The 15,490-nt window shown below is 25.8% G+C and overlaps 2 protein-coding genes across 5 annotated transcripts in view; both read right to left on the reverse strand.

Annotated features, from left to right (window-relative positions):
• LOC114126560 (neurocalcin homolog) overlaps nucleotides 1-15,490 on the reverse strand; it is an 85,731-nt gene that overhangs the window by 5,613 nt on the left and 64,628 nt on the right. The gene's annotated exons all lie outside the window — the stretch shown is intronic.
• The window catches only part of LOC114126559 (neuronal calcium sensor 2), an 82,442-nt gene that overhangs the window by 2,603 nt on the left and 64,349 nt on the right, over nucleotides 1-15,490 (reverse strand). For all 3 annotated transcript variants that reach the window (XM_050203230.1, XM_027990534.2, XM_027990535.2), the window contains 3 exons: nucleotides 6,434-6,546; nucleotides 547-690; nucleotides 132-260 (listed from right to left, as the gene is read on the reverse strand). In XM_050203230.1, coding sequence (XP_050059187.1) covers nucleotides 132-260; nucleotides 547-690; nucleotides 6,434-6,546 — 386 coding nt within the window. The remainder of the gene's footprint in view (nucleotides 1-131; nucleotides 261-546; nucleotides 691-6,433; nucleotides 6,547-15,490) is intronic.

Genomic DNA, 15,490 nt, shown 5'->3' on the forward strand with positions numbered 1-15,490 from the left:
TATTTTTAAAAATCCATTGCATAATGTTTGATAGTATAAGTTATGTATATATATATATATTAGCTATTAAGTAAATATTAGGTGACTGATGCCTTAGTTTTGTAACGTTTTGTATCGATAGACGTTTGTACCTGAACGATTTTTGTCATCTCTTGAATATCGATGACTCCGTTGCCGTCTACGTCATACATTCTGAATGCCCATTTTAGTTTTTCTTCCGGTGTACCGGACGACGTGACATCTATAGCTAATAGAAATTCCTGTAACCGATATAGAAATGAACGATTTTTAATGGTGTCTGTTTGGTGCGTGAGGGTTTGTGGGTGCGAGTGACCTCATGAATAATAAAAAGTTGATATTTCATTGAACGATTGGAAGGGGTCCGGGTGAAGTTCATTTGATGACCTTTAACGGGTGGGCGAAACACATGGGGAAAGTCAATAAAATCACTCAGGAAATGTTGCTTTTTTCAAAAACATTCTGATGTATTAATATAGAATAATATTATATACTATATAGTTTGTAAAATATTATCGAGTGACTCACTTTGAAGTCTATGTAACCATTTTTATCCATATCAAATGTTCGAAATACGTGATCGCAGAATTCTTCGGCATTACCGCTTGGAAAGAACATTTTGTACATGTCAACAAATTTGGCTGGCGTTAAACGGCCGTTTGGACAATCTTGCTAAAAATATAGTTATAAAATATAAAAATTATTTCACATAATATTTTATACTTATTTTGAATAATATTTGGGATACAATCATTATTATAATAATACCAAAACCACATAATTTTAGGATGTTGTATTTACGTAACACTCGAGAATTTACATAAATCGATTTGATTTACTTGTAAATTTCAAACCGATAAATATAGTAATATTAAATTATAATCACTCCTTCGGGGCTTATACATACATTATGCATGTTGAAAAGGTCATTGTTACATTTGGCTTGATTCGTAAAGGGTTAAATATTATGTGAAGTTTTGCGGAACCTCAATCCATATTTCAATAGATCAAATATAGTTAAGACTAATGGTTCATAACATGGATTTTGTTAAATGCATGAAAGTTGCATTAAAATTTCATAATTATTCAGTCTAGTTAAGTATTAAATATTTTTTTAGTATTTTAAATACATTGTTATATAATAAGCAATATTTTAGAACGTTTCTAAAAATGTAGGTAGGTATCATAAAATGTTATTAAATAAACAGGTTACATACAGCTAACCACGGTTAGGATTTGAAATTCTTGAACCTAAGTATATGTATATGTTAATATATATAAGTATATTAATTATTTAAAAATTTTCAAATTATAGTATCTACAATCTACATCATATATAATACATATCATGTAATTAACTTGTGGAAATTAAAGTATAAAATTTATTGAGCTAAAAAAAAATATTCGCTAGTTATTTTAAAGATTTTTGAAAAGTGTTCTTAATTTAATAATGCTTATATGACAATATTCTTATCTATAGAGCTTAGATAAAAATTATTAATTATGTCGATGTGATAGATTTTTAAGCCAACAGTATTATTTTGGGGAATTTTCAAGATAAATTTAATTCAAACATTTTGTATAGATCTTATTTATTTCAATCATATATTTATTGGGTGAACCATTAATAACTTTTGATTTAACAAATAAAAATTATAAAATATATATATACGAAAAGTATAATATATTATGTAATAAAATAAATAAACTTTTTCATTAAAAGAGACTAAAAGACGGACGAGTGGTAAACGAAACTACCCAAAAATATATAATAGCACCGTACATACTTTGCATCAAAAACTGAACGAGTAATAAGAGGTGATAAAAACCTAAGCACTATATTGTTTCACGACTAAAATCCTAGTTGTATAGTAATGAACGTTTTACGGGTACATAATATGTGTTACAGTATAATATAATAATATATAATGTGTTATACATATATATATAAATTATATATGATAGAAACGGTCGAATTGTATATGGAGAGCAGTAAAGGTAAATAAATCGAAATGTGTCGGATCCTGTGGGACTAGACTTACTCCGTAGTTGGATAGGTTTGCCAAAACTATAACAGCGCAATGGTGTCCTTAGGACTATAGAGAAAGAGAATATAAAAAGAGAGGGAAAGGAGAGCGAGAGACAGAGAGAGAAAGAGATATATACGGGTATATACTACAGACTTCTTACCCCACAGGGAGAATTCAATTAATCATCCTCCGGGTTAATGCCATTAATCTTACGAAACAAAATCCAGAAAAGGTTAATACCTCTACCCGCTTTGCAACTCTTCCCGATAGACCGAACTCCATCGTCGTGTGTTTTTGGCGGTGACGTTGCAACCAACGACAAGGTAAATTATTCGCATGATAAGTTTTCTCTCATACACATTGTAATATAACGATAACGCATAACACGTCTCGTTATATATATATATATATATATATATCATTCATCATTCGCTATATAAACGAGAATAGAAAACGCATAAAAAAAGTAAAAATAATTATCAGCGTATTAATATATCACATCTGTTAAAATTCAATATCACCAATAAAATTATTTTACAATTTGGTGGTAATCAAATGCGCGAACCACATTTTTTTTAAAAATTGTATCGGCTATAAAAATAAACGATTTATAGTAGAGGCATTCCTAAGTTCAAAACGTTAGTTATGATAATTTATAAATCCTATCAAATAAATGAGTATGAATATTTTTAAAATTGTAATTATGTTAATATTATATTATTATTTTTTAGTACTGATTACTTTTAAATTTGATATTATTTAATTTTTGTTATATGTATCATACAGTATAGGAATTATAGTTATTTGGTATCATTTTTTTAATGTATAGTTTCAATTCTCTTATAATTATATAATATTGAAGTTGTGAAAATAAACTGTTCTAAAGAAACTTAAGATTAAGAACTTAAGAGGTAAATAATTTGTTAGAAGTTTTTAATTGATTGGATGAAAGTGCTTATGATACTTATTTGATAATAACATTCTTTGGATTTCACACGAAAGTTTACTTTTTCAAGGTTTATTCATTATGTAGAAGTTTTTTTCATCAATTCATTGAGGAACATACCTTAAGGATTAAAGGGTCACGTAAATACAATAAAAGTTTTTTAAAAAGTAAATTTTAATTTCTAAGTATAAAAAATTTATTTGATTTGTGAATAGTTAAGAATCATTTTAACGTTTTTTTTTTTGTTGTTGTCAATTATGAAAGACTTTAATATAACGTTGACTTATTAAGGGTTTGGTTGTTGGATTATTTGTAGAGCGGATTAAAGGTTATTTCACATAGAGCGTAAACAATTTGTCAGATATAAAAATGACGGTTCTTTTGAGATTAAAATGACATCTGGTGTTTGTCCCTCGAGGATAGTTTTTAAAACCTTTATATTTTTTAGTCGGAGTCGTTAATAACATAAGTCAGGATTTTTCAAGCATTTCATTTTTTACTGCAGAACATCTAAAGTTTTTTTCATATATAAATGTGCATTTTTTTATTTTAAGAAATATTATACCTACTTATATTATATTGAATAAAACATTTCATAAAACTATATTATACATTAAAACAAATTAAAAATAAAATAAAATACATTCAAATATTCAATTAGAACATAGAGTATTAGTTTAACTATATATTTGTATTTGATAAATTATCTTAGTATTGAAATTTATCATAAATTAATAGGACTGTATAAATTAAAGTGGACAAATAATATTAAATTAGTATTTAGTTACACAATTGTAATTACCACTATTTGTAAATCAGGGAATATTTATTGTAATATATTGTTTGTGTTTTAAGCTGCTCAGACTAGAGATATGTTTAGGAATGGTTTATATGCACAAGATTTATGTGCATGGTGTATGTTTAAATCCGATTTATTGGTTCTCTAAGTCGGTCGATTGTGTGAAAGCGACCACTGACCAGTGGTTGTTGAAGTTTCAAAGTTAAATGAGTTGAATGTATAGTTAAGCATTAACTAAATTATATTCAAAAGCTTAAGTATTCTATAGTAATAGTCATAAGTTACAATCCATATTAACATAATGTATATAATATTACATATTTATCAATATTTTATACTCTGCTATTTTTTATTCCAAAAATGTGTAACTCTATAGCCTGATTTTCATTATATAAACTGTGTCACGAGTTGAATACATGTATTCAATTTTCGGTAACGTGTTACTGAAAATAAATTATTACATTTCCATAAAAATAAGTGATTATTAAAATAATATTATTTATTTGATTTTAATGTAGATGTATGATGTATTAATACCTACCTACCTACTTATACAATTATTAAAGAAAGCGTATTAAATTTAAGTGTACCTATGTAAAATGTGCATAATAAAAGGTTGAATAAAATAAAAAAATATATTGAAGTCTGGCCGCTTTTGAATTAAAAAAAAATATATACAATATAATAAAAAAAACTAAAAAGGTAACAAATCTTTTCTTTTTCATACATATTTTAAGTCATAAACTCATAAAACAACATGTTTTAAGAGTGTATAATATCAAAGTTCAGATTTATATTCTAAACAAATCTTATGTATGGTATAAGTTTTAAGTTGTTCCGAAGTTTGAAATTATAAAATCTCTTAATAAAAACCAAAATTTCAAATAAAATACAATATACTTGGGCAAGTTTATTTTTTAATGAACATGAAAAAATTTCTAGACGCAGTAAGTAACTTATAAAACTTCATCTTATAAAATTAATTCTTGATATAACTTTAATTCAAATCTACACTAGGTACTCCTTGTTATAGAATAAACAAAAAATGTATTATTTCGGAGTACAAAAATTAACTATGCAATATTTTAAATAAAAAATATAATTTAAATCATAAGTTTTAAGATAAATCATTGATAAAGTAAGCAAATAATTAATTATATTATGAATTAGGTATCATAACATAACGTATAAATATGTAATATACATACTTAATATATTAATATTTGTTTGTAATAAAAATAAGTGTATTATAATATAATATTTATATTTGAATTTTAGAGGTTATTTGTTTTAGTTTTCGAGTTTACCTTTTAAGAATTGAAATTACAATATTTGTAAGTAGAGGTATAATAAAATTAAATAAAATGAGTGTTAAACTGATAGACATTTAATTATGGATAAACTTAGTTTTATAATCCAGGATTTTAAGATAATACGATTATAGAAACACGATGAAAACTAACACTTTAACCCTATTAAGTTAACATTTTATCTACTCCAAATTATATTATACTATTATTGTTAAATTACTTTAAATACTAATATAGGTACTATTATATCGTGCATATTGAATTATATTTTATAATATTTATTCATTTATGATTAATTTTAAAGCTATTGTCAGTACTAAAACAGTTATATTTCATTTAATTTAATAAACGTACTCATCTCTAATGATTTCGGATTAGGGTTTTTATTAGCCTTCTAGGAATTTGTTAAGCATAAACACGAAATATTTTAAAACGTTAAAAATCATGTATGTCTAAAAATCAAACTAATAAAAAAAAAGTTAACAAGTTATTGACAGGAGTAAATCCGATAAAATATTACCTATATAATATATATTTTATAGATTTATAATTTACAATTTAAAAATGAAATTCAATATTCAACAAATATACACAAAATCTAATTAAAATTTATACTAATTTTTAAGTATAACATTAAATTTAATCAATTTATTTGTTTTAAGGATTCTAGATAAAATACATTTCAACCGTCTTTATTCTTTTTATAACATTTCAATAATTTGTATGATATTGTAAACAAGAACAACAATAAAAGAAGTAAGTTCTTGTGGGATTTGTTGAGTCTTATGTGGAATAGGGAAAAATGGTTTACGTGAATTGATTACCGTTGATTAGAAAGTCTCCAAAATAACAGAGTTGAACAGCGAACAAGTACGAACATTTTAGAGTACTGAAAAAATGTCATTACATCGATTTTTGCAAAAATAAATACAAAATTATGAATAAATTTTTATAGTTCAGACTTGATCAGATGTTAAATAGCCAAACCACGAGGACCTAAAAGAAAGTGTTCAGAGGACAATTAAAAAACAATCGATGAAGAATAACACGTACTACGATGAGGCATTAAAAAATTCCACAGAATATATTAACGATAACAAAAATAATTTTTTTTAGTTGTGTATTCACTTCAGGTAGATTAACTATAAATTTCCGTACAAACTGTACATCGCAGATATTGAATATGTGCTTGGAATATTACACCGTAAGGCCGATAATATTTTATAATTTAGTAGTATAACGACAATAATATACAAATGATAGGTGTGTTTAGAAACTATATAGCTATGTATAATAATAAAGTTGTTATTATCAACCTAGCAATACTTACTTTGAAACCTTTATACCATTCTTTAATGGTAGCTTCATCGTATCTCGTGTGTGATTTTAAGAAATCCATGTCTTCTTTGGACAACTTGTCTTTGCTACCGAAACAGCCCATACCTGCAACAAAATAAGATAACATGATAGTTAAATATTTATCAGTAATACAAAAAGGTGGTTTTTTATGTGATCTAAATATCTAATTTCCGGTAAAAATTAATCAGGGTAAAAATATCTCTTTCACTATTATTGTGTTTCTATCAAACAGGCTTCATGTATAACATTTGCCCACTGTACCTCTTAATTGAAAGCTTCCTGCTCTATATTCATGACAATAAAACCACTTGACCTCAATAATTTCAATGATTGGTGCGGATTTGCTTTCAAGCAAGTTTGGAAAAATGTTTTCTAATTTATTGCAGAGTGTTGTTCTTAATTTAGTCACTCAATACTACACATTGTACCTATAACCATACTACCTATAATAAGTAAATATTATACCTACAATATACTCGTATATACAGTAAATGTAATATTAAATATATATTTAACATGCTATAATAGTTTTTGTGTATTCAAAGAAACAGAGAGTAAATACTATGATTTAATATAATATGTTATATTTTTTTTTACACATCACTCATTGTGTACAGTGAACCTATACACAAACTTACGCTGTATAGATTTATAGCTCGCGTCTTATATAAATCTGTTGTTGTCATCTTATGACTAAATGATTTTATTGGATACTCACGAATTATTCTTTAAATAAATTTAATAAGATGCGGGACTTTGTTGTATATCTACTTAAAACAGTAACTATTGCTCAAAAGCGAATCGCATGTTTCTATTGATTTTAGGGTTGTTGTATACCCCAAAAATCTGTCTTGATAATACTTATTTTTAGAATATAAATAAATATAATTTAATGTTCAATATTTCTATACGATATTTAAATAAAATTCCAAGTTAATTTATATACACTAGTATACACTACTGTACTTACTAGACATTACTTGGATTGTTGGAAATTAATTTAATAATTTAAACATAGTAATAATCAAAAATGTTCAATGGAAATGTAAGCAATTGTTTAATCTTTATTATGAAAATTTGATTAATCAAAATAACTTGTATTTCTATATTTATACAAAATGTACCTATATTATATTATACATATTATACGCATCAATGTTGAGACAATAATATATGATTTATTTTAAAATTATTTTATTAAAATATTGTGATTAATTATTTCATCAGGAGGATGATGTAAATAAAATTGTTATTTTATTTTGTATAAAAGATAATAATAATAAAAAAAAAATGAGATAAAAAAATAATTCCACTTGAATAAATATAAATATATATACCAATTCAAATGAATGACATTAAGTATTTTGGTCATTAGCTAAAGTGAATATTTGTGTCCTTAAATAGGGAATGATAAAAATTTTAATTTATAATATACCATCACACGAATATCACTATAGCATTGTATAATATAAAAATGTACATTTCGTTAGTTTGTAAAAAATTTACATATTCATATTTTTACGCAATCAAGTAAGGATCTAAATTGAGTTTTTAATACACTTTTATATTCATTTGATTACTTAAGTTATGTATATTTTAAAACTTGAAGTTACTTTTATGACAATAAAACCTTTTTAAATTGATAAGAAACACATTCCATTAAAATAATTAAAGGCCTTAGTATAACATTAATCAATTACATTATCATTATTTTAAATTACTTATTTATTTTCACGTTATTTTAATCTGAAAGTAGGAATATTTTAAAATGCTCAAAAAATCGTTGAAAAAGTGTAAAATATATTGTTGGGACTTGTACAAAAGTTATTAAATGTATACCACAATAAGTATGAGTATAAAATGCAATGTCTTAAAGTGTTTTTAAATAATAATAAAAAAAAAAATCCACTACTTAACTTTAAATTATATTGTGCACAACAATAAATATGCATATCATACAAAAGGTATATTTAATACATACATGAATAACCTTTTGTTTATATACTCCGCAGTAAAGATCAACTACTTTTCTTATTTTCCAAAAATACCACACCTAACCAACGGTTTACTGCAAGACTGAAGAATAAGTACATAATATATTGTACACTTTGTACATGCATCGGACCAGAAAATATTCTCTGAATCCAAATATTAGCAGAAAAACAGACGAAAATTCGAGGTGGAAAGGAGCAGAAGTAGATTGGTAAGTATTTTTCTCGAATAAATATACATATTATTATTCTTCGCGGTCGGGGCTATACTACGCTGCAAAAGCAAAAGAACGTTCCTAACAACGTGAAAACGTATGATAGTACTTAACGGCGTGGATAGGTGGATGGAGTTGAAGTCAAGGAGATGATATCGTACATCTATATATATTATGTATAAGTATAGGTACATACAATATAAACATACACGCCTTAGATCCTACAGCGTATAAATTATATAGAAATGAAAGGTAGAATTCGACGCGTGTTAGAATAATGAGTACTGCAGAAAATGGACTATACAGCCTGCCATCAGAAATAACCTTTTTACCCATTTCACAAACATACTGATTATTTTGGTTGTTTGGAGTTCAACCATTATAATGTGTATGAGTATGATATGGTAGTTGAAGAGGTGACTAGAACACTACTCTGACCAATGCCGGTGAGCAGTGCACACATAAAAACAACTAACGTCAAAACTACATACGACTATTTTGGTGTTTTGGACGTATAAAATTGGAGTTTTTATAGTTTAAATTATACTTATACATATATTATACTTATATACAGACATATTTGATTCGAGTAAATTTTTGAACGTTTTATTTTTAAATAATATCAAACTTAACAGAGAAATATTTTTAGTCAAGTCTACTTACTCTATTCCAAACTACCGTCACCAAATTGTACTTTAATTCGGATAAACACGGAACAAATATGTTATTGTATGGACATAATATACGAGTAGAAAAACTTCAAAATGTTCACATATGCAGGCTGAAAGATGCCATAAATAAATATGGCGAATAGGTGTATTATAATTTATATATGTTGTTATGTACGACGTCCCTTCATTAATGAATAAATTATAAAATTATCAAACCGAACGCTAAATTATAAGAAAATGCGTCGAATAAAATATATTTTATCGTTTCATCTCCGATGCACCGTCTTTGCTTTATAACCGCAACCCTAACGGCTCAACTAAGCATACCGTTCCATTTTTAAGTTAAAAAATATTTGATAAAATAAATAGCTGTAGGTACACATTTGACCTAGTAGGTACATTCTTTTCTTTACCTTTAACACAACACCATTTCCAATGGTGGTCGTAATTATTGTCGATAGTAATAAAAACGTTGTCTTTTATAATATGTTCATACTAATAAATATAAAGGGCAGACAACCACATTTTATTCTAAAAGATAATATAACAGTAAAACGGAAAACTTGACTATCCAGGAGTAGCTATAGATAGTTCATTCACTATAAACTCAAGCAAACAGAGATACATGATATATTAAAAATATCATAAATGTTACTGATGTACTTTTTCATTGATATACAAAATATTGACGGATTTTATTTGTTAAATTAATTTAGATGACCTTAAGCTGAAATTTTGATATAACCATCGAGTCATAAATAGCTGAGGAACTTGGTCTTCACTAATTTGAAAATACTGGAGAATATAATGAAAAACCAAAAGTGATCAACCGAACGATAAAGGTAGTAGCAAGCCAGAGTAAACGGTATAAAACCCCGCCACTGTTTCTCACAATATTGACCGACGCCCCTAACAACTACCCGGTGGTTCGGGAGAGGATGAAGGAGCAGAAAACACGTATTCCATCATCGTTTGTAGCATGACAATTGCAACAACAAAATATAGTACCTATATAACTTAAGTATAAATAGAGTGATTCACTATACATGCTTACCACTACCCTTTCTTTAACAAATTATTATTTAAACAATTATTTAAAATCTGATTTTTAGAATTTTGGAATATATCCGAAGACCACATTTAGAACCACTATTTTTTCTATTGTAAATTATTTAGTGGATAGTTTTTCTGAAAATGTTGACGACTTAAATCAAGATTTGAATTACAATAAATTATAGTAGTTATTAAACTTTGTGTAAGTTCTAAGGTTAATAATTCCATGATCTAAATATGTTAGTGATTGATATTAATCTATCAAAATTAATAGTTTGGAAAAATAATCCAAAATAGTAGATACTAATAATAAATACTAGACTCAATATTACATCTATTTTATACTTTCGTAAAACTATTTTTAAGGATCACTATCATTAGTATTCACATTTTAATAATTGAAAAATTACTCGTTCAAATTTTTAACAGGTAAATTATATTTAAAACAAAATATACATATTTATTAAATTATTTATAGAATTTGTAATTTGAAACAAATAGAACTTTGTATCTCTATAGAACATTCTTTAGGTAGTACAAAAAAACCTCAAGAATTCGAACAACTAATATTGATGAGAAAAAAAGGGATGAGCATATGTGGTGAATCACCCTGTATGCATAATATATGTTACGTATATACAAATTGTAGGCGGTGGACAGGTTATAGAATATATATGTACATACACAGTATACATATTCGTAATATGTGACGGACAGTTGAAAAAGAAAACTCACGATCGAAAGAGCACCACCCCGAGCACGCACTATATACACATATATTATAATACCTACACGCGTTTTCGAGCGTTCGATTTATTATATATTATTATATTTTATCGGCGCGCGCAGCTAATATAGTATGCCGACGTGCCCACTCGCCAGCACCGTCACTACCTACGGAGTGATCATCACGCGATAGTTTAACGCACACTGCACGCCTGACGAAATATAATGTATATATACACAAACAACAGTGACAGTTTCCGATTCGTGTCGTATAATATGTGATCGGCGGGGGCGGGGTGGCTCCCGTATGTCGTTTCACGATAATAATATGATGTTCGCCAAACCTGTATCTGCGCACGCGACCCGAAATAATAATATATAATTTTAATAAAATATATTAAACATGTATATAATATGTATACGTGTGCACGAGATAATGACTTATTGTTCTACGTATCAATATATAATACATTATGTACGTATGGTATAGTATATGTATACCAAGGTAGTTAATATATATAGAAGAGAAGACGACGATATATATTTAAGACATCATTACATCAGACACACTGCATATAGTGTAGATCAATATATGAATAGAAGAAAGTACCACAATTCGAGTATCCGAGCACAATGGTTGGTACACAAACAAAATTACATTCGATTCGAAATTTGAGAGAGAATACAAATGGAATACGGACGCTTCTACGCCCTAGGCAAACTATTAAGTTCAAGAGCACTCTCAATATAAGCACAAGTATAATGTATATATAATAAATAAAACAATCATGTATGACTATTTATGTGAATTACAATACTAGCCACGGAGGAAAACAAAAAAATGTAAATAAATAATTTTAAAATACCGAAGTCCTTTTATTATCATTAATTTATTGAAATAGGTATAAAAATAAAACACTTAAAAACTGTTAAATAAACTCTATAATAATGTATTGATTGATATACATATTTTTTATTTTGATTAATTAGAATGTGGAGATCAACTAATGAACTTCAAAAACGAAAATACATTATAATTATAATTCAAAACGAGTTAATCAATTTAAACATCTAAGAATAAGTAAATAAACATAAACTAAAACAAATATCATGTGTAATGTGTGTATAATATATGAGTATATAGTTTGATTTACGATTTAACTGAAAAAGTTATTCAGCACTAGATATATTTGATTTTGAGGCTGAGAGATTAAGATAATATATAAAGACGAATAAAAAGTAATCGGTTGAAATAATCAGAAATAATTTTTCCTAGCCTACTTATATGTACACTATGTACAGTAGTGTACTAGTTTATAATTTATAAATTATATGAACACGCTGAAACACATATATGTCAATACTTTTCAATGAATACTGCACACTGTGTGTTGATTACACATTGTGCACTGCGTATTTATATTTTATCAACTGACTTAAGACTCTTAGTATAATATAAACATTTTTAATTTAATTTTTCTGGTTTATATATAATATACCTACAAAATTTAAATAAATAATAATTTTGGAATAAGTTCAAAATACATTTTATACATTGTTAAATATTTAATATATTTTCAAATTTCTAATGCTAAATGTTCATTACCATTACATACGTTTTAACAGTAATTTTTTACCCTCGGATGTTTTATATTAGGCAACTAACCGTCACGCACAGTTTAGTTAAGAAGAATATGTACATAAAAATAATGATAACATTTTCATAAATAAATGATTGTAATTATAAATAACTTTGACAGTTTGATGTTCTTAAAAAAGATTTACGCAAAACATTACTGGAAGTTATTCATAAATAGGGTTTTAAAATGATAAATTATCAACCTAAATAACGTCTTACCGATCGTACACCATAATATACAATAAATATTAAGTGATTCTTTTATTACGAGCCACTCGTTATATCAAACCGTGTTTTTTAAATTATAATATTAATATACATTTTAAATTTTATATTCTAAAGCAAAATATTTGCCGAGTATTTTGATAGATTGATATAGATACAATTTTAACTTCAAACGAGTAGTTTAGTTAACTACTTATTTGAATTCAGATTTTTATCTATCAAAAGATTCCTAATATTTTGCTTCACAATATGAATTCAAAAATGTATATAAACATTAAAAAAAGTAAAAAAAATCTTGAAAAAAATTACACCTAATGATAAAAAGGTTGTTTTATATTTCAACTAGAAATTATGTAAAACAATATTTTCAAAAACGTTAATAGATTTTGAAATAATGAATGTTATTTGATAAAAGAATTACTCAATTTATAATATGTATATTAGAATATTATGATGAAAACTTGTCATTATGCCATTATAGTGATCTAAATTGAATATATGAATATAATTAGAAAATTATTCATGAACATGTATAAATGCATATATACTGTGTACCTACGTGCGTTGTTCTAAGGCAATTAGCATACGATTAGCATTTGGTACAAATGTATAATGCCATCCAAAATATGATATTAAACTGAATAAATACTAAACATTGAAAATATTTGTTGCATTTTAATAACTCAATTATGAATTAACATAATTATCGGTTGGATTATAAGCTGTAAAATACTAAATGAATGCGAGAATATTAAAATAATACTATATGTACATAAATATAATATTTAAGAAACAAAAATGCCAAATAGTGTATTGTAAAATAATCAAAATCGATAAAATAATATTTATACACAAAACGATACTCATACCAAATACATATAGAGCATATTATATACTATATACTCAGTTTTTAATCATCTTTTTTACTGGTATTAATATCAATTAATTATTAAATATAATTATACAATAGTTATATACATATAAATGTATATTCATTTATTATAATCCATACAAAAGAATTTTATGAAAACTTAGTTATAAAAATATAATAAAACATAATTCATAATGTATTATGTAATATCTTAAAATATATAAATAATAAACGTGTACCTATTTAACAAAATTTATATATTTTATACAACATAAAATACTTGTAAATTATATTAAATTGGAAAACTTAATCATGTACATCGATTATTTAGGATCACCTTTAAGACAATCGTTCTATTTTATTTCGACACGATCAAAATAGAAGTAATTAATAATTATAATCTATAGAATAAAAACCTACAACACAATACATATAATCATATAAACGATTTGTAATCTAGAATTTAAGAATTCAGAGATGCACCTATGAAGTCTAAATGTTAAGTTGTGTTTGTAAAATAAAAGCCCAACAATGATTTGAATAATTAATTAAACGGCACTTAATGAAAGTATTAATGTACCTATCACCCATATGTATACGACAATAACCGATAAGGTATGCGCTGTAGTTGAAACCAATTTGTATTACATATTGATATTTTTCTAATGTAAATGGATGACGTTTTCAGAATACGGTATTCACTGCGCGCGCATGAGAAGAAAAATGAATTTAAAAAAAATAACATGTGCGGTTTACACATCGTATTATTATACAACGACCAAAAAACGTAAGCACCAGCATATAAATATATAGTGTACGTAATATCATTTCGTAATTCAGCTAAACAATAAAAAAAAGAATATATTTATATACTGTATATTTGTATATTATGTATACAGCAGCAATATAATATACCTATATTATATCGAATATCTACGAATGCATGATAACATCATCGGTACAATGCTAAATATTTTAAAATTTGATACAATTATTAACGTTAGTATGCTTGGTAAATTACTCTATATATATGATATATATTTATTGCCAGAAAACACTTACACCCGTATATGTATATATGATTGTGTTGTATACGTTATGTGTTATCATTTACGTTAAAAATGGGTACCTATGTTAAGAATAGAAAAAAGTCAAATACACGGCTTTTTGAACTTATTATAACAATTTATGCGGTTTTTATTTTAATATTTATTTATCGTTACACATTATGCACATTTGTTCATTATATCGATTGCCGATTGGTATAGTACGTTTTTGATTTTAAAGCTCGCACGAAAAAATTATTAGTTTTTTAATGAAATTACCTTATTAAGATAGCTTGATGTAATATTTAGGTATCCTATAGTTCGATTTTAATAATGAATAAGATGTCTGAATTCGTTATCAGTTCATCATACATTGGTTGGGACTTGGATATTTTTTATATAGAGAACTGTTATTCGCAGTCATGTACTAATAAAGTTTGATTATACACATCATTTTTTTTTTATTATTGTAAACAATTTGTTAGAATTGAACAATTTTCGAACCGATGAAAATGTTCAATTATTATTTATGAATTTAAACATACTTTTATTTTTAAAATAAGATCACAGTAAATATACATGAATATTGTT

This window comes from Aphis gossypii, chromosome 3 (assembly GCF_020184175.1).
Source record: "Aphis gossypii isolate Hap1 chromosome 3, ASM2018417v2, whole genome shotgun sequence".
In the NCBI taxonomy this organism is placed as follows: Eukaryota; Metazoa; Arthropoda; class Insecta; order Hemiptera; family Aphididae; genus Aphis; species Aphis gossypii.